The sequence below is a fragment of the Budorcas taxicolor genome, chromosome 5 (genome assembly GCF_023091745.1).
Source record: "Budorcas taxicolor isolate Tak-1 chromosome 5, Takin1.1, whole genome shotgun sequence".
NCBI classification, from domain to species: Eukaryota; Metazoa; Chordata; class Mammalia; order Artiodactyla; family Bovidae; genus Budorcas; species Budorcas taxicolor.
The window spans coordinates 31,967,589-31,991,835 of NC_068914.1; the positions used below are offsets into that span (position 1 = coordinate 31,967,589).

General features: G+C 39.7%; 1 protein-coding gene across 1 annotated transcript in view; it reads right to left on the bottom strand.

Moving 5' to 3' along the window:
• Nucleotides 1-369: 369 nt before the first annotated feature.
• CSGALNACT2 (chondroitin sulfate N-acetylgalactosaminyltransferase 2) overlaps nt 370-24,247 on the bottom strand; it is a 56,871-nt gene continuing 32,993 nt past the window's right edge. Inside the window, exons 7-10 of the mRNA XM_052641351.1 lie at nt 16,286-16,367; nt 8,736-9,357; nt 5,512-5,585; nt 370-435 (exon numbers count right to left, since the gene is read on the bottom strand). Coding sequence (XP_052497311.1) covers nt 9,065-9,357; nt 16,286-16,367 — 375 coding nt within the window. The 3' untranslated portion in view covers nt 370-435; nt 5,512-5,585; nt 8,736-9,064. The remainder of the gene's footprint in view (nt 436-5,511; nt 5,586-8,735; nt 9,358-16,285; nt 16,368-24,247) is intronic.

Below are 24,247 nucleotides of genomic sequence, written 5' to 3' on the forward strand. Positions count from 1 at the left end.
CTTGAATAGCTAGTGGCTACCGTACTGGAGAGAGGCAAGGCCTGGGGGGCCTCGTCACCTGCTGCCCCTCCAAGTGCCTTGTGGAATGGACAGCATGCGATAGGGGCTCGGGTGTTTGTGGAGCAAATGAGGACCCCTGTGAGGATTCCTAAGTGAGTTTTGGATCAATGAAAACACTTTTTAGGTCTTTCCACTCAATAGCATCCTTACTTTCTTGGTACAGTTAGTCTTGGAAGTTACTACATACCTTCCCTGAAGAAGGAGCAGCACCTCACCTGGTCTGCATCTTGGAGCTTGAGCTGGGAGTGGCAGGCGAGCTGGCTTGGCAAGCCACGGCACTGTCCTTCACACATGGGGCAGTGCCCTCCAGGCAGTGTTTCTGAAGGTGTTGGTCCCCACCCAGCAGGGGCAACAATGGGGGACTCAGGTATGGATCTTCAGCAACAATGTTAAGGGAACAATGTTGTCAAGAATAAAAGAAAATATCCATCAACAGATGCATAAAGAAGTTGTGGTACATATATACAATGGAATATTACTCAGCCATAAAAAGGAACAATATTGGGGTCATTTGTAGTTAGTTATGTGGATGAACCTAGAGTTTACCATACAGAGTGAAGTAAGTCAGAAAAAGAAATATTGTATATTCACACATATATATGGAATCTAGAGAAATGGTACTCGTGGGCAAACGTGCAAGTGTGACACAGAGAGCAGAGCTGTGGACACAGCAGGGAGAGCAGAGGGTGGGGCGACTTGAGAGAGCAGCACTGGGATGTGTACACTGCCTTGTGTTTAGCAGATAGCTTGTGGGAAGCGACTGTGTAGCAGAGGGGGAGAGCTCAGTGCTCTGCGGTGACCTAGAGGGCTGGCGTAGGGGTGGGCAGGAGGGAGGCTAAAGGACGAGGGGACACATGTATACAGATAGCCGATTCATTCTGTTGTACAGCAAAAACAATGACACAACATTATAAAGCAATTATCCAATTAGGGCTTCCCTGGTGACTCAGTGGTAAAGAATCTGCCTGCCAATGCAGGAGATGCAGGTTCAATCCCTGGTCTAGGAAGATCCCCTGGAGAAGGAATTGGCAACCCACTCCAGTATCCTTGCCTAGGAAATCCCATGGACAGAGAAGCTTGCTTCCAAGAGTCGCAAAGAGTCAGACATGACTTAGCAACTGACAACAACAAATCCTCCATTTAAAAAATGGGAGAAAAAAGAATATGAGTTAAGCACTTGCCCTTTTCTGACAGCATGAAAGACTTAAATGCTTCAGTTCAGTTCAGTCGCTCAGTTGTATTTGACTGCAACCACACAGACTGCAGCACGCCAGGCCTGCTTGTCTATCACCAACTCCCAGAGTTTACTCAAACTCATGTCCATTGAGTTGGTGATGCCATCCAACCATCTCATCCTCCGTCGTCCCCTTCTCCTCCAACCTTCAATCTTTCTGAGCGTTAGGGTCTTTTCAAATGAGTTGGTTCTTCACATCAGGTGGCCAAAGTATTGGGAGTTTCAGCTTCAGCATCAGTCCTTCCAGTGAATATTCAGGACTGACTTCCTTTGGAATGGACTGGTTGGATCTACTGGCTGTCCAAGGGACTCTCAAAAGTCTTCTCCAACACCACAGTTTAAAAGCATCGATTCTTCTGTGCTCAGCTTTCTTTATAGTCTGACTCTCACATCCATATATGACCACTGGAAAAACCATAGCTTTGACTAGACAGACCTTTGTTGGCAAAGTAATGTATCTCTGATTTTTAATATGATGTCTAGGTTGGTTATAACTTTTCTTCCAAGGAGCAAGTGTCTTTTAATTTCATGGCTATAGTCACCATCTGCAGTGATTTTGGAGTCCAAGAAAAAAATCTGTCACTGTTTCCACTGTTTCCCCATCTATTTGCCATGAAGTGATGGGAACGGATGCCATGATCTTCGTTTTCTGAATGTTGAGTTTTAAGCCAGCTTTTTCACTCTCCTCTTACACCCTCTTCAAGAGGCTCTTTAGTTCTTCGCTTTCTGCTATAAGGGTGGGATCATCTGCGTATCTGAGGTTATTGATATTTCTCCCGGCAATCTTGATTCCAGCTTGTGCTTCATCCAGCCCAGCATTTGTCATGATGTACTCTGCATATACATTAAAGAAGCAGGGTGATAATATACAGCCTTGATGTACTCCTTTCCCGATCTGGAACCAGTCTGTTGTTCCATGTCCAGTTCTAATTGTTGCTTCCTGACCTGCATACAGATTTCTCAGGAGGCAGGTTAGGTGGTCTGGTATTCCCATCTCTTTCAGAATTTTCCACAGTTTATTGTGATCCACACAGTCAAAGGCTTTGGCATAGTCAACAAAGCAGAAGTAGATGTTTTTCTGGAACTCTCTTGCTTTTTTGATGACGTTAGCAATTTGATCTCTGGTTTCTCTGCCTTTTCTAACTCCAGCTTGAACATCTAGACGTTCATGATTCACATACTGTTGAAGCCTAGCTTGGAGAATTTTGAGCATTACTTTGCTAGCGCGTGAGATGAGTGCTTAAATGCTCACCTACTGAAATTGACTGATAAACCTATGCAAAACTTTAACATCCAAGTAAAGGCAGAAAGTCATAGCTTTAATTTTCAGTCCACAAGGGTGTCAGAGAAGAAAGTCCAGAGCTTGCTCAAGAAGGGTCAATAGGAGATCTTAGCCCATAAAGCTGACATATCAAAGAGCCACCCCTCAGCATAACAGTGAACTTGAAATAAAACACTCCTATTCCAATCCCACCAAGATGCTAAGGAAGACTGCCTGTTTTGAACCTCAGCATTCCATGGGAATGGGGAGAATTTACCCCTGATAATTGACAACCACAAATCAGTGAGTTTCACAAAGTTTTACAGCACAAATCACACTGGCCAAAAAAACTTCAAGCTCAGAATTTAGTTTAACATGGCCCTGAGCTGGTATTGTCCCTAAGTTACCCAGTGGAAGCAAAAGTTCTGGTCTATATTCTAGTTGGAAAAGTCTCTCCTTAGCTGTGTCTAATATACCATTAAATCCACCTACTAGATTAAAAATTTTTCATTTCTAGATGCTCTATTTGGATAAATTCTGTATAAATTACCTACTTATACAGATGCTCTTTTTTGTCCAAATATACTTGGACAAAATCCTGGATAAATAACTGGAATGTAACACAGAAAGGCAAAGGTTGTAAAATATGAAACAGATGTAACATATGTTATTAGAGTTACAGAAGGAAAAAGAATGAGGCAGAGACAATGAAAATGTAATAGCTGAGAATCTTTCAGAACTGACAAAAGACAATCCAATTAGCCCAAAGATTCTCAAGCAGGATCAGAAAGAAAAAAATAAAATCTGCATACAGACATATCATAGTGATTCAGAATGGAGATAAAGAAGAGATTTTAAAGACAGCCAGAGGGAAAAAAGGTTGATTACCTTTAATGGCATATCAACTGTTAAGCTGATAGCTTATTTCACAACAGAAATAACTGAAGGCAGAAGACAGTGGAATCATAACATCAGTGTGCTGTGGAATTAAAGAAACCTCAGCTAGAGTTGGAACAGGCCAGGAGGGGGAGTTCTCATACCCAGCTACGCATCATCAATTACTTCAAACAGCAAGAAAGGCAGCAAACATCTCCATTACAGGAAGGTGCTGCCTGCTCTATCACCAACTAGGAAGAAAGAAAACTTCTCTTTTTCTTCAGCGAGTACAGAAGCCCACCAACTAGAATGAACTCCCAGCTTCCTCCAATGAACGTTTCGGTTAATACAGTTCCTCCCAATTCCCCATTTTACCATATAGAAGCAAGTTTCCTTTTCTTGTTCTCTGATTTGCCTATGGTCCACTGTAGTTCACTTATTCTGAACTGCAATGCCTCTGGCTATTCCTGAGTAAACTCACTTTTCCTGGTCAAATCCCTGAATATATTATTAGAGTTGACAGTGCTAAAAAATTTCTCAACCTAGAATTCTAAACCCTTCAAAAATATTTCTTAAATGAGATAAAGATATTTATAAACTAAAATAGAGTCTGGCATAATGCCTTCGCCAAAAGAAATTCTAAAGGATGAATCTTGACTCTACTACATGAAAATTATTTCCATATGAATCACAGATCTAAATATGAAACGCAATCAATAAAGCACTTAAAAGAAAACATGAACATTTAATCTTTACTTTGGAGTAGGCAAAGGTTTTTAAAATTGGACACTAGCCATAAAAGAAAGCGGATAAACTGGACTTTATTACTAACAACTGCTTATTAACAGGTAACATCAAGAGAATGAAGACCAGTCCCCTGCCTGGCAGAAGATATTTGCAATATATAAATCTGACAAAAGACTCATATCCACAGTACAGAAGTAACTCCTATACATCAATTAAAAAAAAAAAAAGCCCATGAAAGAAAAAAGGGCAGAAAAATGGAATACGCAATTTCACAAATAAGATATTCAAATGGCCAGTATGCATCTGAAAAGATACTCAACATCATTTTCCTAATGATAAGCTAAAATCAAAATTAAAAAACTACACATTCAACAGAAATTAAAGAGTCTGAATTTAAAATGCTGAAAATATTTGTGGGGACGATATGAAGCAACGAGATCTCTCATATGTGGCTGGTAGGGGTTCAGTTATTTGGAAGGACTGAGAAAAATTTGACAACATCTGGTAAGACTATTTAAGAAAAACGAAAAGCACAAATAAACAATATCAAGAATAAAAAGATTATCATGATTGATCCCAGACATACTACATAGATAACAAGAGGAAATGGCAAACAGCTTTGTATGTTTCATCTAAAATTTCAAGTTTATATGTATAAATTCCTTACAAATAGCACCTTACCTAAAATAACTCAATCAAAACTGACTCTAGAAGAAACAGAAAATCTGAACAGTTCTACAGTCATTAAATAAATTGAGCTTGTGATCAGAGATTTTCCTGTGTAGAAAGGTTCAGGCCCAGGTAGCTTTCAGGAAGTTTTGTCAAATATTCTAAGGAAGAAATAATTACAGTCATACAAAACTTTTCTAGAAACTAGAGTACAAAGGAACACCTGTAACTTAGTTTATAAGCGAGCAAAACCTTTATAGAAAAGCCCAAGAATGAGAAAGGATGTATAATATATAGGCAATCTTATTCATGAACACAGATGAAAAACACCAGAAAAAAGTACTTATATATGAACACCCATACACAAATATATACAGATATGCAAATAAATGCTTGCAAATGCATGTAAACCGAATCCAGCAATGTGTAAGGGTCATGTATCAGGACAGACTGGTGTTCACCCCAGGAGTGCGAGGGTGCTTCAGAAAATTAATCCATCAACTTAACATATTTAAGATGGGAAAATCATATAATCATCTCAAAAGATGTAGTAAAAATATTTAGCAAATGCTTTCAAGCATGATAAAAACTTGCCAAGTGGTACCAGAAGGTAACTTTATTAACTTAATAAAGGGTATTTATTAAAAAAAAATACCATACTTACTGATGAAACTGCAAATGTCTCCCTTGAAATCAGAAATATGGGCAGAAGTCCACTTTTACCACTTCCAAGCAACACTGCAAAACAAATCCTAACAAGCAGTTTAAAACAAGAAAAATACATAGAAACTGAAAAGAAACAAAACTTCTCTATTACTAATAGATATATAATTGTGTAACAGAAAAAATGCCAACTAGAAATACAATATTAGAGTTGTTTGGGACTTCACTGGTAGTCTAGTGGTTATGACTGCACTTTTTCATTGCAGGAGGCATGGGTTTGAGCCCTGGTCAGGAAACTAAGATCCCATGTGCTGGTATAAAAAAAAAAAAAATTGTGTTTGGCAAGGTTACTGAACACAAAAATTATCACAAATCAGTCTGATTTCTAAACATCATAAAAAAATAAAAAGAAAAAAGAAAAACAAAAGATATTTACAGTGGCATCAAAAATGCAAACTATCTAGGAAAAAAAGCTTTAAAAAAAATCCACTGTGTGAAAAAGTACAGAACTTAACTGAAGATAATAAAGACCAAAATAGATAATATCACATTCAAGGACTGGAGGGCTCTGTATGATAAAATGTACTTTTTCCCCAAAGTGATCTTATAGATTCAATGAGATTCTAATAAAAATTCACACAAGTTTTCATGAAACTTAACAAGCTTATTCTAAAACTTTTATGAAAGTACAAAGGTTACAAATAACCATGACAATCCTTAAGAACAAAGCTATGTATGAGATATTCAGAAGATAATAGAGAACAACAGCTTTAAGATATTTTTCTCCATTCTCAAAAATTAATACAAAGACTATATAAAGGAAAAAAGATTAACTAAACACATTAAAGTTAATTTTTATTCATCAAAAAGTACCATCAAGAATGGGAAAGGACAAGCCACATCCCAGAGAAGATATCTGCAAACATTTAACCAGTAAGAATTGGTACTCAGACTATATGAAGAATTCCTATGAATTTAAAATAATGGGCAAAAAGGCTGGAAATGAAAATTGTAACTACGACTCACGCCGAAAGCCCACTAGATTAGCAAGAATTAAGAAGTCTGACATAATTAAGTATTGCCAGGGACGCAAAGTGAACCTCTCACAGTGCTGGAAGTGGTCCACTTTGGGAAGTAGGTTGAACACACACACACTGGTGACTTAGCATCATTACTCCTGGAGAAGTTCTCAAACGCTCGTAAGGGACACGCACAGCAGTGTTCATGGCAACACTGCTTGTGACAGCAAAAGCAATTAAGAAAACAAAAAACTGAGAGATCCAAATATCTGTAAAGAGCAGAAAGAATACTGCAATATATTCATTTAGTGGAATACTAATCAGTAATTAAAATGAATTAATTCTGAGATTAACATGAGTGAACCAAAAAAAAAAAAAAACCACGGTTAGAGAATATATGATGAAATAATACACATATTAATTCGAAACAGGCAAAACAGTCTATTGTGTAGATATACATACATAGTTGGGAAAACAGTGAAGAAAAATAAGTGAAAAATTATCACAAAAATCATCAGGATAGTGACTAATATGGACAGAGTGAAGGTATGTGATTAAGAAAGTGCACACAGAGACCTTTCACCAACAAAGTTCAAGATTCTAATCTGAATAGCTGCTACACTGGTGTTGGCGTCACTGTTCTTTAAAGTACACAATTACATGTCATGCAATTTTCTGTATTTGATACTTTTCAACAGAAAGAAATCAGCTTATAACATTTTCATTTAACTTTTGGTAATAAAACACTTTATTGGTACCTCTTACTATCAAAAACATAGTAATGTTTCCATTGCTTAGCTTCCATCTTTAAATTAAAAGCTTGTTTTTTTAAAAAAAGAAAAAATTCCATTTGGTTCTGTCAAAAAACAAGCTACAACTCACTTCTGTAAATAATTAGGTTCTCTCAGTTTAAATATCTTAATTCACTGGTTTTTACAATAAATAACTGTATATAAAAGGAGACAATGACCTGAACAATTTTGCAGAGAACATTTTACACATCTTAAAAAACCAAGCCTAAATGCTATCCCAACTTAATACTTAAAAGAATACTCAGTAAGAGTTATTGTAAAATTGAATTCATGTAGCACCAAGAAGTTTGGGACTTATAATATTTCAGATGATATGATATACGGAGCAAAAAGAATAATGATTTGTCTTCCATGAATTTTCAGGGGTTTATATACAATAGAAAGAATTCCGTATAGGTCCCTTTTAAAAGTCAAAAGTTCAAAAATCTATACATGGCTTTCACCACATCTCCAATTTGTGGATATAGCGATTGACCCTGTGGCAAAAGATCCATGTGTGATAAACAGCACAGTACAGTCCTATCTGAATATAACTGCTTACTCATCTTGTCTCATTAATATAATTTATACCTCAATTAAAATACCATTTTATCTGCAAGTTATATATTTCCCTAAAATACCCTATAATTCAGATTTCCATTCAGATGATGTTCTGCTCTGCCCCTTTCCTTGAATCAGTATGATCTCCTGGCATACCTCACTAAATTGCTTGGTTTTCTCCTCTCAGTGAAACTTCCCCTCAACTCAAAGTACTATAAGGATGTAAATACAGATGTAGCATAATTAACTATAAAACAAAAGGGATAACACAAACATACGGATCCATGCTAAATGAGACAACACAAAGCAGAAAACACACAACACTACGCTGTGTTCACCTATTCTGAACCACAAGAAGGCCCTGCTAGAGCCCTGGCTCGTGTAAACTGATGTCCCCAGGCACCCCTAGTGTCCTGTACTCCAGCATAACTAACTGTTGTGTTTAAGGTGTTTCCATATTTATTTGTTTGTTCAGAACAGCCTATAGCAACTCTGACTCTTAATCCAAACATGATGATAAATTAGTAACACATTATATTTTTAATCAAGTCATAGATTCTATCCTTAGTATATTCTACTATTACACATTTGTTTAAAAATAGACATTCAGGGGGCTAGGCAACACAAAGCTGAGGAATTTTTATCTCTGCCTGCTCTTCATTAGTTGGGGATTTTAGATATGTCATTCAGTTATCCTCCACTTCAGTGAAAAAGGATTCTTTAAGCAACTGACCAAAGATCTTCATTTAAAACCAAGCAGGTTGACTCAGTGGTCAGCAGGTGAAGAACCCTTGTTGACACACTCCATCCATAACCCTCCATCTTCTCAAAAGGAACAGGATGCTCCAACCTACCTTGAGCACAACACATTCCACCCCTCAGCCCAGATGCAACCAGGATACACATCAGCACATGAAGCCAGGTAGAAATTAACTCAAGACTACTCTTAGAACAAATACCAGATTTTGATTTGTCAATGATCCCATAGTGAGGTATGCTCAGAAAAAGAGACTTTGCATTGCAACGCTGCTTTTTCTTCTCACACCAAGTTAAACTGCTGAAGTAATATCAGCAAGAACACAAAAGCCATGTCTTCCTGAAAGAGGCACTGCATCTGGAATTGGAATTAAGGCTAAGCAAATAGTGCTGGTTTGCGGTCCAGACTAGTGTGTCAACGATTACATTAACCAACAGCTTCGCTATTTGTCCTGTATGCCTGTTTGTGAAGATGCGTCTCTATCTCCTCCCTGAAGACCAGCATTCCCAGGTGCGAGTGAGAGGCCTCGTTCATGGCTTTGGACTGGATGCACATGCGGTACTGCTCAGGGGTCAACTCGTCAGCACAGCGCTTCTCATGCCAGAGGTGGAAAAGACCAGGAACCGGAGTCCGAATCACAATCAGGTCACTGTGTAAGTATTTTCGATACAGATGAACATCTTCTCCACCCCAACCTTTTACTTCCATGTCAAATCCACCTGCAAGATCAAAACTCATACTATTAAATAGCTGCCTGGCAGAGCACAGTCGAACCTGATAAGATTTAAACATTCTGCTTCAAATGAGATGACATGTACAATCTAAAGACACCTGAAGTAGAGGACTGACATCTTGGCTTAGAAATACAGTTATCAGCTGATAGCTGGAAGGTCAAGGGTCTGTTGTTGAGTATCAAAATAAGATTAAATATTTGAGAATACTTTGCCAACTTCAGTTTTATAGAAAACCTCTAGAAAGTCAAATAAAGGAGAAGGAAACCTAAATCACCCATAATATCACCACCAATAATGTTTTATGGTGTTTTCCTTCTATCCTTTGAGATCTAAGTTTTTCTGGGTCACAGAAATCTGTGAGGGGCGGAAACAGAAGAAATGGGCCAAGTGGGACACATAAAATTGAGAATGGACATACAGATGATTTAAAGCCACATTAGTGGGTGAAATTACTAATAAAAGTTTACAAGGAAAACAGGGCCCAGGTCTAACTGCTAAGAAATGCCAAATATCTAGAGGGCAAACAGGCAGAGAAAGTCAGCAAAACAGACTGAGGCAGCCCCAGCGGAAGGAGAGAATTCTGGAGAATGTGTCATCACAGCAGTCAAATGAGGAAAGCATCCTGAAGAAATGGTCATGTGCTGCTCAATTAAAGAGAATCAGGTAGATTTTGCAACGTTAAACGTCACTTACAGCCTCACCTAGAGCACAGGAGATCAAGGTCACACTATTTTTAGGTTGGTTTAGGCTGAACTAACTTTAAAGAAGCATGGAGAATACAAACTATTTTGAGTTTTTTCAAGAGCTAGAAAAGATTCTGAAAGATGGAGAAAAAATTAATTCTTTAATTAAAATCTAGGTTTCCAAATGATGTCTTTTTATCAAATAATTCCATGTCACTTAATATCATACTTACAGGATGACAAGAATCCTGAGATCTCTGAAAAGTATTATTTTAAATAATCACAGCTTTAATAAATGCTATGTTTGGTATATCTTGTCTTTTCTTACTTGTAGATATGAATAAGTTCCTCAAATATTAGAGATGGTGTAGACAGTGAAAATAAATAGAGGACTTCCCGTTTCTGTCCAGCATGTACAGACAGACCTTCATTCCATCCTTCCAAAAAATAAAAAGTTGAACAAACTGAAAACTCAACTCTTCTCAGATCCCTCAGAGAAATAAAGTCACAGGGCAAACTGCTCTTCCCTAAACTGAAGAGATAGATAGGAGTGTAAGACAGAATCACAACTATCACTGTTAGAGAAGAAACAGACTAGAAGAAACCTCCAGGGGAACCAGTACAGGGGTAGGAAAGTCTGAACTGATGAACTGCTAGAGGCTCGGTGGAAAAATCCAGGAGCTGAAAACTCCAGAGGGGCCCATACACTTTTGTGAGTTTTATCTCTAGGTTTACCAGGTTCTCACAGTGAAGACTGCAGAAAAATCCCACAGTGCTTTCAGGAGGGGGAAAGGAACCATTCCGAAATATGCCATTTTTTGTTCTTAACAAGGTCTACCCTCAGGAAAAACTATCCTACCAGAGCCTAAGCTATCTGGGGCAAAGGATATAGCCAACTGGTCCACTCTAGCCATCCTGTCCTACCTAAGACTGGGGGCAGTGTCTGAGAAATGACTGCAAAATTCATGGTCCAGACTCACAGGATCACTAAAGAAAGGACTGAGACCTTATCACAGGACTACAGAGCACTTTCTCCTCTCCCACGCCTTACCATCACATCACTGAAGGCCTGTTTACCTCAGTCTTTACCCAGTACATCATGTTCAGCTATGGAAAAAAATATTAGGCCAACTGAAGGTCAAAAAATATTGAAGAGAAAGAGCATCAGAACCAGACTCAGATACAGCAGGGATGTTGGAACTATAGGACTGTGAATTTAAAACAACTATGATTAATACACTAAGGGCTGCAATGGAAAAAGACAATATGTAAGAACTGATGGTCAATGAAGCAGAGATAGAGTCTAAGAATGAATCAAAAGAAATGTCAAAGATAAAAAGCAGTAATGAAATGAAGAATGCCTCTGCAGGGCTCACCAGGAGACTGGACTTGACTGAGGAAAGATCTCTAAACTTGAGGACACGTGAATAGAAACTTCCAAGACTGAAAAGCAAAGAGAAAGAAGACTGGAGGTGGGGGGAAAAAGAAAAAAAAACAGAACAGAATATCCAAGGACTATGGGATAACTACCAAAGGTATAACATTTGTATAACGGGACAGCCAGAAGGAAAGAGGGAAAGGAATACAAGCTTTAAATGAAGGAGGCGAAACTGCAAACAAGTGCTGCTGAGGGGCGGGGGCTCCCTGTCTCCCCAAGCCCACATTCACAGGATAGAGGCTCTGCACAAGGGAGAGGGAGTTGGTGATGGACAGGGAGGCCTGGCATCCTGCAGTCCATGGGGTCGCAAAGAGTTTGACATGACAGAGCGACTGAATTGAACTAAAGAGGGAGACGGGCCCTTCAGCTCCCACCTAATGTTCTGATCATGAGGCAGGGGTGTTCTTCTGAGAGAACTGTGCCACCAACTCCACCCCCAGGTCTCGAGCAGAGACGCAGAGCTTTTTAGGGGAAGAGGCAGTCCATAAGAACAAACACTCCAGAGCTCTTCCCAAAGGAATTGACTTTATCTGAAAGAAAGTGTACAGAAATTAAGGCGTAAAGGGGCTCCTGTAAATATGGAGATTTGTTGATGAACAATTAAGAGCCCATTAGAGCAAGCTAAAACGTAGGCCACCCAGTTTACCAGACAGGAAGGAAGAGAAACAGCTAAGAGTCATCCTGAGGTCCAAACAAACCTCAAAAACTTGCCTCCAAAACTACCCTACAAAAGGGTTTAAGAGCTTCTCTGTGCCTCAAATGGTAAAGAACCTGCCTGCAATGAAGAAGACCTGGGTTCAATCCCTGGGTCAGGAAGATCCCCTGGAGGACAGAATGGCAACCCTCTCCAGTATTCTTGCCTGGAGAATTCCGTGGACAGAGGAGACTGGTGAGCTACGGTCCACGGGGTTGCAGAGAGTCAGACACTGAGCTGAGTGACTAACACTTTCAAAAGGGTTTAGTTTAATCTGTTCAGACTGGAGCAATCTATGTCCCAGAGCACTGTCCTGTGAGCAAATTAATGCAGCCTAATAGCCAGGTGTGACACCAACAGAGGCATGGGAGGAGACAGTGAAAAAGATATTCACTCAATCCAAGGTCGCCCCAGGATGACTGTTCACACGCCCTGACGAGTGACATGAGAAGTGACATGAGATGGAGGATGGGGAGCCACGAGTCACTAAAACAGTAAAGCAGAGTCAACTAATAAACAAGTAAAGGTGAAACAAAATGTAGGCCCTGGAGGCAGGGAAAATTAATATCTAGAATCAACACAATATATAACTTAGAATGTCTCATTTTCAAAAAAGAAACATATTGAAAGAAACAAAACTGTGACCTATATATCAAAAGAGAAGCAGACAACAGAAACTGCCTATGAGAGGGACCGGATGTCAGTTTTAGCAAAGGTTTCCAAACAACCATTATAAATATGTTCAGAGAATTAAGAGAAATCATGCTTAAAGAACTAACAGAAAGATGACAATGTCTCATCAAGCAGAGAACATTATAAAGAGATAGAAATTACGTATTTTTAATAAGAGAAATTCTGGAGTTAGAAAGCACCGTAACTCAAATGAAAAATTCACTAGAGCAGCTCAGTAAGTAGATCTGAACTAACAAAAGAATCAGAGAACCTGAAGACAGATCAACGGAGATTATGTTACACAAAGACAAGAGGAAATGGATGAAGAAAAATGAACATGTCTCAGAGAATGTCTCACCATTAACTGCACCAATATACATCTGATAGGAATATGAACGGAAAAAGAGAAAGCAGCGGTGAGAAATAACACAGGTCAGAGGCGATGATGGATCCTTACTATTTTATTAAGCAAGAAATCAGGGGAAAAATTTATTAGTTTCACTTAATAGTCTTTTTATTACTATTTGCTGATTTTCCATCATTTGTTACAGAGATAAAAAGACAAGGTGGAGGAATTTCCAAAGCAAGTGGCTGACTATAAAAACGTAAGTAAAATGGACATATATTTATGTATTCTATTAAAAATACATCAGCTTCTCAGAGCAAAATTCAGGCTTAAACTTAAGAAAGCAGGGAAAACCACCTGGCCAACCAGGTAAAACTTAAATCAAATCCCCTATGCATGTATAGTGGAGGTGACGAATAGATTCAAAGGATTAGATCTAGTAAACAGAGTGCCTGAAGAACTATGGATATTGCACACTGCCTCCGTAATATTGCACAGGAGACAGTGAACAAAACCATCCCAAAGAAAAAGAAAAGCAAGAAGGCAAAGTGGTTGTCTCAGGAGGCTTTACAAATAGCTGAAGAAAGAAGGTAAGTGAAAAGCAAGGAAGATAGGGAAAAGTACACCCAACTAAACGTAGAATTCCAGAGAAAAGCAAGGAGACAAGAAGGTGTTCTTCAATGAACAATGCAAAGAAATAGAGGAAAACAACAGAAGGGGAAAGACTAGAGATCTTGTCTAGAAAATTGAAAATATCAAAGGAACATTCATCCAAAGATGGGTACAATAAAGGACAGAAACCGTAAAGACCTAATAGAAGCAGAAGAGATCAAAGAGAGATAGAAAGAATACACAGAATAATTGTATAAAAAGATCTTAATGACAACAATAACCATGATGGTGTGGCCACACACCCAGAGCCAGACATTCTGGAGTGTGAAGTCAAGTGGGCCTTAGGAAGCACTGGTGTCAATAAAGCTAGTGGAGGGGATGGAATTCCAGCAGAGCTATTTAAAATCCTAAATGATGCTATCAAAGTGCTGCACTCAATATGTCAGCAAATTTGGAAAACCCAGCAGTGGCCACAGGACTAGAAAAGGTCAATCCTCATCCCAATTCCCAAGAAAGGCAGTACTAAAGATTGTTCAGACCACTGGACAATTGCACTCATCTCCTATGCTAATAAGGTCATGTTCAAAATCCTTCAGGCTAGGCTTCAGCATTATGTGAACGAAAACTTCCAGACATCCAAGCTGGGTTTAGAAAAGGCAGAGGAACCAGAGATCAAACTGCCAACATTTGCTGGATCATAGAGAAAGCAAGGGAATTCCAGAAAAACATATACCTCTGTTTCATTGACTATGCTAAAGCCTTTGACTATGTGGATTATAACAAACTGTGGAAAACTTTTTAAAGAGATAGGAATACCAGATTATCTTACCTGTCTCCTGAGAAACCTGTATGCCAGTCAAGAAGCAACAATTAGAATTCTGTATGAACAACTGATTGGTGCAGGACTGCAAAAGGAGTATGACAAGGCTGTTTATTGTCACCTTGTTTACTTCACTTATACACAGAACACATCATGAGAAATGCTGGGCTGGATGAGTTACAAGCTGGAACCAAGATTGCTGGAAGAATCAACAACCTCAGATATACAGATGATACCACTCTAATGGCAGAAACCGAAGCAGAACTAAAGTACCTCTTGAGGAGGGTTAAGGAGGACAGTGAAAAAGCCAGTTTAAAACTAAATATTAAAAAAAACTAAGACCACAGCATCCGGCCCCACCACTTCATGGCAAATAGAAGGGGAAAATGTGGAAGCAGTGACAGATTTCCTCTCCTTGGGCTCTAAAATCAATGTGGATGGTTACTGCAGCCATGAAATTAGAAGGCAATCATTGCTTCTTGGCAGGAAAGCTATGACAAACCTAGACATGTGTTAAAAAGAAAAGACATCACTTTGCCGACAAAGGTCCATATAGTCTTTCCAGGAGTCACATATGGTTGTGAGAGCTGAACCATAAAGAAGGCAGAGCACCAAAGAATTGATGCTCTCGAACTGTGGTGCTGGAAAAGACTCGAGAGTTCCTTGGACAGCAACATCAAACTAGTTAATCTTAAAGGAAATCAACCCTGAATACTCACTCACTGGAAGTACTGATGCTGAAGCTGAAGCTCCAATACTTTGGCCACCTGATGCGAACAGCCAACTCACTGGAAAAGACCCTGATGCTGGGAAAGATTGAAGGCAGGAGAAGACGGTGCCAGAGGATGAGCTGGCTGGATGGCATCACCGATGCAACGGATATGAACTTGGGCAAAGTTGGACATGAAGTTGGGAGATGGTGAGGGAGAGGGAAGCCTGGCATGCTGTAGTCCACAGGGATGGAGTTGGACATGACTTGGCAACTGAACAACAATATGCAGTGGAAAGGGAGCCCCTGAGTGAATCAGGAAACATGGAATGAATAAATCAGGTTTCAGCTTGCTTCCTTAAACTATGCTCTGATGCCTTCCTTTTGCTGGGTAAGACTGATGGTGGTGGGGGGGCAGGTAGCTTAGATCAGATTCTTCATGGTCAACCTGGTTTAGGGGAGTGGATGACTAAGCCAGTGATTCTAAGTCCCTTATTCCAACTACAACCAGAGCTAGAGACAGGAGACTTTTTCCCCCCATTTGTTTTAGATACTGAAATTCTGCATTATGTTCAAAACACAAATAAAGGTGGTTTCCTCTCTAAATAAAAAAATATGAAAGCCCTTGAGCTAGATAATCCAACATTACTTCTAGCTGTAACAATCTGTGATTACAACACCAAAGTCAGGTACAGATCTTTTGTTACGGTACTCGAAACAACCGCAAACACGGGTATTTTATCTTTATTACCTCATTTTTCCAGTCAAAGACTCTAATAATAAAGTTATTTTGTCTTTCGTATTTCCAGACTCTTCAGCTAATCTCAGATATTCAAAATTTATTAGAAAAACATTAAAATCTGAGACCTTTTAGAAAAATGTCTTAAGATAGTATAGTAAACACCTAAAGTCCTATTCTTAAACGTACGGTATACTTACCAATGGTCAGGAAATCTGATTGGTACTGACAAGTCATTCCGAATCCAAAATCTCGCCAAAACCCAGAATCCTTTTTGTGAACCTTAAGTTTAAAAAACAAAACTCAATTTAATCCCTCAAAAACCAGAAGTAGTTTCAATCAATGATGAAACAAATTAAAATATTTTCCAATAATTTTTTCTGTAAAAAGGAATCATTTATGTGATTGATAATGGGATCACATGGCTTTATATTATTAAATCCTTATAAAAACCAACAAAAATATAGTAATCCCCATGGGCATAGCATTCTTAACCGCCTTCAACTTGATCTGATTCAAGTCTTGTACGAGGTTTGAGCTGAGGTTACTAATAATCAGAGAGTGTGATGCTTGATCTCAGGGGGCTTACATTCTATTTTAGGAGGACACCAGTGGCGTAGGCAGATACTGTAATACACCAATCTCTTCTACACAGCAGACCTTATTTGATGCATGGCCAGCATCCATTCCCCTACCTCCATTCCTAACTGTGTCAAGTTTTGCTCAGGTAATTACCTGGCCCCATGCAGCCCATAAGCTTCAGGGACGCTCCTTCCACTAGCAGCATCAGACTGGACTGTGAGCACTCTCCACCAGTGAGGCAGTCTCATCCCATTCACTCACGAACTACTTCACTAACAGGCATTAGATAATCAACCCTACGAATGTAGCCTGTCAGGTTCTCTGTCCATGGAATTCTCCAGGCAAGAATACTGGAGTGGATTGTCATTCCCTTCTCCAGAGGATCTTCCCGACCCAGGGATCAAACCCTGGTCTCCTGCATCACAGGCCGATTCTTTACCGTTTGAGCTACAGGGAATTCCGAGATAATGTTCAGGCCAACATGCTAAAATAGGACGCTTGTTGGGAACGTTGGAAAACAAAGAGCCCCCTCATTCTTCTGAGAGAGATACTAGAAAAGACGCTTGCTCCCCTTGGATAGTGCAGGGCGGGAGCAAGCAAACTACAGCTTCCAGGCTACATCTGGCCAGCTACTGGCTTTATACATCATTTTACTGTAATACAGGCACACTCATTTATGAATTGTCTGTGGGTGTTTTCATGGTACAATGACAGAGCTGAATAGTTGCAACAGGGATTTATGGCCTGCGAAACCTAAAATATTTCCTATGTGGCTCTTTACAGAGTAAGTTTGTCAGTCTCTGGCATAGGGTGTAAATATGAAGTCTGGAACTGCTGCAGTTTTTTCCCACCATGAGGGAAGCCAGCTTTAAAATGGAATAGTCACCCCTGAAGTCCAAGCAGAGAAAGAAAAAAATCAGGGCTTTGACGATATTGGGCATGTAGAATCAAGTAAAAGTTGAAGCTTGATAGACTGCCTTTTAAAATTCACAATTCAGTGGGGACCCAGCCATGAACAGAGTCTCTACTACCACAGAGCCTCCGTTTTGATGGGAAAATACCAAATAAATAAATACAGGTCTCAGGTGGTGACACATGTTAGGAAGAAAGATGCTGTAGGCCAAAGAGAGAGCAGAACAGAAACCCTATTTTAGACATAACAGCCACAAAAGGCCTGAGGAGGTAAGTCTGGGCAGAGACCCTAGTGAAATCAGGGAGTGAACCACGCAAGTATCTGGAGAGCATTCCAGGAGCATGAACCACGGCTCTGAGGTAGGAGCACATCTGGAGTGGTCAACAGTAAAAAGCGACTCTGGCAAGGGCTCAGAGAACAAGGGCAAGAAGAACGTGGCCCCAGGTCAAGAAAGAGCTATTACATTTTTCAGACCTAAGTGGTATTACAGTATTTTTGTAGGCAAATGGTGATGATCCAGAAGAGGCAGAATGTCAGGACATGATAGAGTGAAGAAAGCTGGAGGGATATCCTTGTTTAGACGTCAGGAATGAGCTCTATCTAGTCCACTACAGAGGACGAGCCGGCCTTAGGAAGGGATGCGGGTAGTTCCTCCACTGGGACTGGAGAGAGAGAGGCTGAGGAGGTGACAGGGCCAGCGAGGCCCATGGGTCTCATGACAGGAAAATAAGGGAGTGAACGCTTGCCTGCTTCTCCTTCCTAAGTGAAACAGGAAGCAGGATACGTGGAGTGAGAAGTGGTGAGGGTTGCTGGGAGGCGTAGGGACAGTGCGGCTGGAGTGGAAGACAGAGACGACGGGGACTACAGGCAGCCTGAGACCCAGAAGCCTGTGGTCAAGTATTTAAAGCTGTGCTGTGCAGTGGGAGTGTATTTCTCGCCCTCTACCTTCTGCTGCTCGGTGGCCTGGTTGACAGTGGTGCCCTTAACTACTCGGCTGGGGTTCTAAGAGAAAACACTGGGAGGAGTGAGGGATGAAGGAGGTGAGTGCACAGCAAAGAAGAGGCTGTAGCTCATGACTGACCATGGAGCCTAGTTAGATATGGAGGGAAGTGAGGATATGGCTGTGAGGAGGGTGACAGAAAGCAGAGAGACTGATCCCTCACCCAAACGGCAGCATTCTCAGACAGCTTCCTCCAAGAAATGAAGGGAGAGCTGGGATCTGACAGAGAAGCAAGAGTTAATCAAGTAAAAGAAGATATGCTGGGAGAGAGTTTCAGGCAAGACAACAGTTTGTGCAAAGGCCTGAGGTGGGAGAGACCACTGTGGGTGAAAAATGATGTGTCTAAATACTGGAGTCAGATGTTTTGGTGCCCACGAATGTAGAGCACGTCTCAGGAAACTTTGATAAAAACTAGATAGTATGTATTTTAGGCTCTGAAGAACACAGAATCTGTCTCAACTTTGCCAGTGTAGAGTGAAAGCAGTCATTAACAATAGTTAAAGAAACATGCTGTATTCCAAAACACTTTATTTAAGGCCACTGAAATTTGAATTTCATGAAATTTTCATGTCATGAAATATTATCCTTTTGAAAATATTTTTCAGCCATTCTTAACTCCTGGGCCCTACAAAACTAGGCAGGAGGTTGGACCACAGACTGCTGTCGTGACAAAGGGTACATGATGGTTATCTCCCCGAGAGTGGGAGCACCATAAAGGGTCAGCCCAGGAGGAATGATGTGGAGCAATGTTCTGGACATAATGAATTTGAGTCATCTATAGGGCAACCATGTGGAAATTCTTACAGATAGCAGGAATATAAGAATATACAGGTCTGTAGAGGCAGTAACTTCTGAGAAGAGTTAGGGGAGTTGAGAGTTTCAGGGGACAGTCTGAAAAAGCTGCTGTGCAGAATGAGAGAACCAACTAGAAAACAGAATGACCCAGGCAGTACTGAGGATCTGGCTCAAGTAGAAGCTAATAAATGAAACACAAACTTTCCTATTCCATTTGGGAGGTTTGGGGTGGGGAAGGCTTCTCTCCTGCTTCTGCTGCTAAGTCGCTTCAGTCGTGTCCGACTCTGTGCGACCCCATAGACAGGAGCCCACCAGGCTCCCCTGTCCCCAGGATTCTCCAGGCAAGAACACCGGAGTGGGTTGCCATTTCCTTCTCCAATACATGAAAGTGAAGTTGCTCAGTTGTGTCCGACTCTTAGCGACCCCATGGACTGCAGTCCACCAGGCTCCTCCGCCTATGGGATTTTCCAGGCAAGAGTACTGGAGTGGGTTGCCATTGCTTTCTCCGCTTCTGCTTCTAGTAGAATGTAAAACTTTCTTGAGGGCAGGACCTTTTGCTAATGTTAATCACTTCTATATCTCTAGCACCTGGAACAATGCAAGGCACAGCACAGGCTTTCAATAAATATTTAAACAAATAAACAAACTTATAGAGGTATAACTTCTGTGGCAAAACCAAGATTAGGCTCTAATATACTTATCTCTGTAGTCAAAAAATATACATATAATCCTGGTGCAAAGTATTAAGACATCTACTCTGACATTTCTACCCTATGCCAATTCTGATTTAATAAATATTATGAAAATTCTTCAAATATCAGACTTGGGGGAAAGAGTCATTGGCTTTGATTTTTAAATTAGCACATTTTCATGGAGGAAAGTAGAAGGAAACTCATATTATCCATAATCCCTGATTGTTTGTTTTTACTCTTATTTTTCTCCTAAGCAAGTGGGGGATGCAGCTATCCACACATAAGCTACATCTCCAGCTCTCAGCCCCTCACAAACAACAGGTTCATGAATCCCCTGGCAACCCTGACACATCACCTCAGGCCACTAATAAGCAACACTCACCTACCAAGCTCAAACCAAAGTCCTGTTCTCTCCTCTTTCCACTCCTGTCTCTCCCTCACTCCCCACATTCTAATCCAACAGCAAGTGCTGTTTCTAAATCATACCTAAACCTCTCTACACAATTACCACCCTTGCCCAAGCCACAGCACCTCCTTGATCTACTGCAAAAGCCTAACTGGCTACTTGCAGCTGGAGCCACGCACAATTCATTCTCCACAGAATCAAAGCTCCCAAGGCTGTCTATCACCCTTAGCATAAATTCAAACCTCTCACAGGGGTATAAACAGGCTCTCCATGACCTGGCCTTTGTGCTCCCTCACCCACTGTGCTCCAGTCACCTTAGGAAATCTACTAGCTATCTTTCTGTCTGGAACTGCCTTCCCCAGTCACTGTGGGGCAGGTTCCTTCCTGTCATTCAGATGGCCCTCCAACAGCCTCATCTCGGAGAGACCTTTCTGACCAAACAGCACAGAAATGACCTCATCATTCTTCACAACTCAGCCTCTTTTAATTATCTGCTGGTTATTTGCTAACTGATTTTATTTTCTGTCTCTTCCTGCAAGACTAAAGATTCTTATGAATAATAACCACATTTGTATGGATCTTGGGGTTCCAGTGGTGAATAATGGCTGGCACAGAATGGACACTCACTATTTAATGAATTAATATAACAGAGTGGAGACTATGGAGCCAACATTGCCCGGGCTCCTGGCCCCACCTTGGTGAGCTGTGCACTGGGGGAGGGGCACCCATTTATGCCTAGTTCTCTCTTCATTTATAAAATACAGGTAATAATAGTGCCTACCTGAGAGGTTGTTGCAGGATTAAATGAATTAACATGTATAAAAAACAGAACAGTACCTTGCATGAAGAAAAATGTACATAAAAATACTAGATATTATAGTATTAAAATCTTATATATATATATACCATCCTCCATTTTTTAACCTTACATTTACTTCTACATTCATGTAGTTGTATTTATTTCCATTTCATGAACAATCTCCTCTTCACACATGACATTCACCACAGTATATTCTATAATTCAACTTATCATTTTATTATTAGAGTTCTACTTGATTTGAATGTTGTCAATGTTCTGCATACTGCTGCTTTACACATCTCTGATTATTTCCTCAGGAGAGACTCCTGTCATGGAAATTACTGGATCAGAGGGATGAACTTACCTGACAACTCTCAAACCAGAAAGTGTACCTGCGTTCCCACACCACCGCAGGGATGGAAGAGACTCTACCCTGCCAGCCTCACTCATGTGACTGTTTTTTAAAAAAAGCACTTTAACAGCAGAAAAAATTATCACCTGTTGTTTTAACTCATTCTTGTGAAGAATGACTATTTCAAACTGTTTACTATGAATTATTGTCAGATGTCTTTTACCTAATTTTTTCTGTTTGGTGTATTTCCTATTTACTTTCTAATGTATCTTTAAACATTATAGAGAGCAAACTTTTGTCTTACGCTTTTTAACGAGAATGAAGCTTAAATAGGTTAAATAGCTTGCAATGGTTACAAAGTGGTGAAACTAGAATTTGAAGTGGAAGCGCTTAAACTTATTTTTCTATATAACATCTAGAATGAATCTACCTCAAACCATCTTTGTCCACACTCTCTCAAACCAGACAAGAATATTCGCTCTTCATTCTTATAGGTTGAGTCCATTTTGCATTTCTTTTGGTCTGTTTTTCAAGCAAAATTTTTAGACTTTTAAATTTTGAAACAATTTCAGGTTTACAGAAAAGTTACAACATAATAAAGAGTTCCCATATATTTCTCATGTAGCTTTAGCTTCCTTTAAATGTTATGATCTCACACTGTTGTGGTACATTTGTCAAAACTAAGAAACCAACATTGATACATTACTGCTAACTCACTCCTGACTTTATTTGGATGCCATCAGTTTTTTCCTTTACTTGGATTCTACCAGTTTTTCCTCTAATGTTCTTTTTTCTGTTCTAGGATCTGTCCAGGGCACTACAGTACATTTGACGTTGTCTCCTTAGTCTCCTGAGAAACTGTGAGTGCCTCTCAAGTCTTCTTTTTGATGATCGTGGCAGTTTTGAGGAGTAATGGTCAGGTATTTGATAGGATGTCCCTCCATCTGGGTTTATCTGAAGTTTTTCTCATGATTAGGCTGGGGTTATAGGTTTTTGGAAGAAGGACCACAGGGGTGACATGCCCTTCTTGTTACATCTTATGTGGGGGGTACAACACTAGTGATGTTAACCTTCATTACTTAGTTAAAGGTGGTGCCTGCCAGATTCTCTGTTGAAAAGTTAAGAAGAAAAACTTTTCTTTTCTCTTACTTGTTTCTTTGGAAGTGAGTCACCTAGCTCCATCTTGTGGAAAAGGGAGTACCTACAAGAGTTCTTTAAAATTCTGTTGGAAGATCTGTCCCTTTCCAACCCCCATCTAATCTAATCAACCTATCAATCTGTCATTTATTATTATTATTTATCTCCTTATTCACTCACAAAGTTATTCATATCAGTATGGACTCATGATATTTATTTTATGCTGGTGTTATAATCCAGTACTAGTTTGTTGCTCAAACTGTTCCAGCTTTGCCACTGGGAGCTCTTTCAGGGTCTTACATCCCTCTGACATATACCATCGTCTTTTTTTTCTAGAGCTACAAGATGTTCTGGGCTCCTCTACCACCCATCTCAGCACTAACATCTGGGAGCTGTTACTCTAAGGATGCTTATTACTCTAAGGATGCTTATTACTCTAAGGATGCCACTGCTTTTGGGTATCTTGGGACAGAGTTAGGTAATACACATATTATACCATGTATATACCTTTTGACTTTTTAATCCTAAATTGCTGTTTAACTTTATTATGTGTTCCATCAGCTATTTAAAGAAACTAATTAAAGAAGTTTTACTGGGTTCTTATTGTTGACCACTCTTATTCTTAGGTCTTCCTCTTTCAATGTGCTGATTTTTCATTCTGCTGAATTAGAAAAGGCCTCTGAAAAATAGTTAAACTGAGTTCTTCAGTGTTCAAAAATGTCTATTTTGCTTTCAAACAGGTCAAATATGGATTCTATAATTGAAGTTATTTTTCTTTAGAATGTTCAAGGGACTTCTTTAGTATTTTCTAGTATCAATATTATCACAAAGGCTGCAAGTGCCAACCTGATTATTATTCCTTTGTAGATAAGCTAGATTCAGCTCCTTTGAGTATCTCTGGAAACGACTAGGATTGTCCCTTCTGTTCTCAAATGCCAGAAGACTTCTCTTTCCCTAGTTCTTTGATGTTTTCTTCTATTTCCTCCTCACTCTGTTCTCTCTTTTCTCTCCCTTCTGGAACTCCACTTATTTAACAGTCTTAGAGCTTCTGAATTGATTTCCCATATCTTGATTTTTCTCTAACATTGCCTCTTCATCTTTACATGTCCAGCTGGCCTGTCTGCTAGTTTACAAATCTATTTCAATGGTGATCATTCTGCTATTCACCCTACTTATTGAGTTCTATATTTTTGCAAGTTCCAAGTCTATTTTTAGTAACAAATGCTAATAATTTTATGAAATTAACATTTTCTTTAATTTCCTTATAAAGATATATTTAAGTTAAAGTTGTTTTCTATTTCTATTCATATTCTCATGTGTCAATTTTTCTCTTTATTCAAATTTGGTCTTCCTTCACAGTGTTAGTTTCCCTCAACTATTTGGCTAGTTGTGGTTAACTGCTTCTCATTTTTGTTTCAAAAATCACTGTTCAAAAACCATGGTTGTTAGCTATGATTACAAAGGTCTATCTCCAATAACAGTGAAG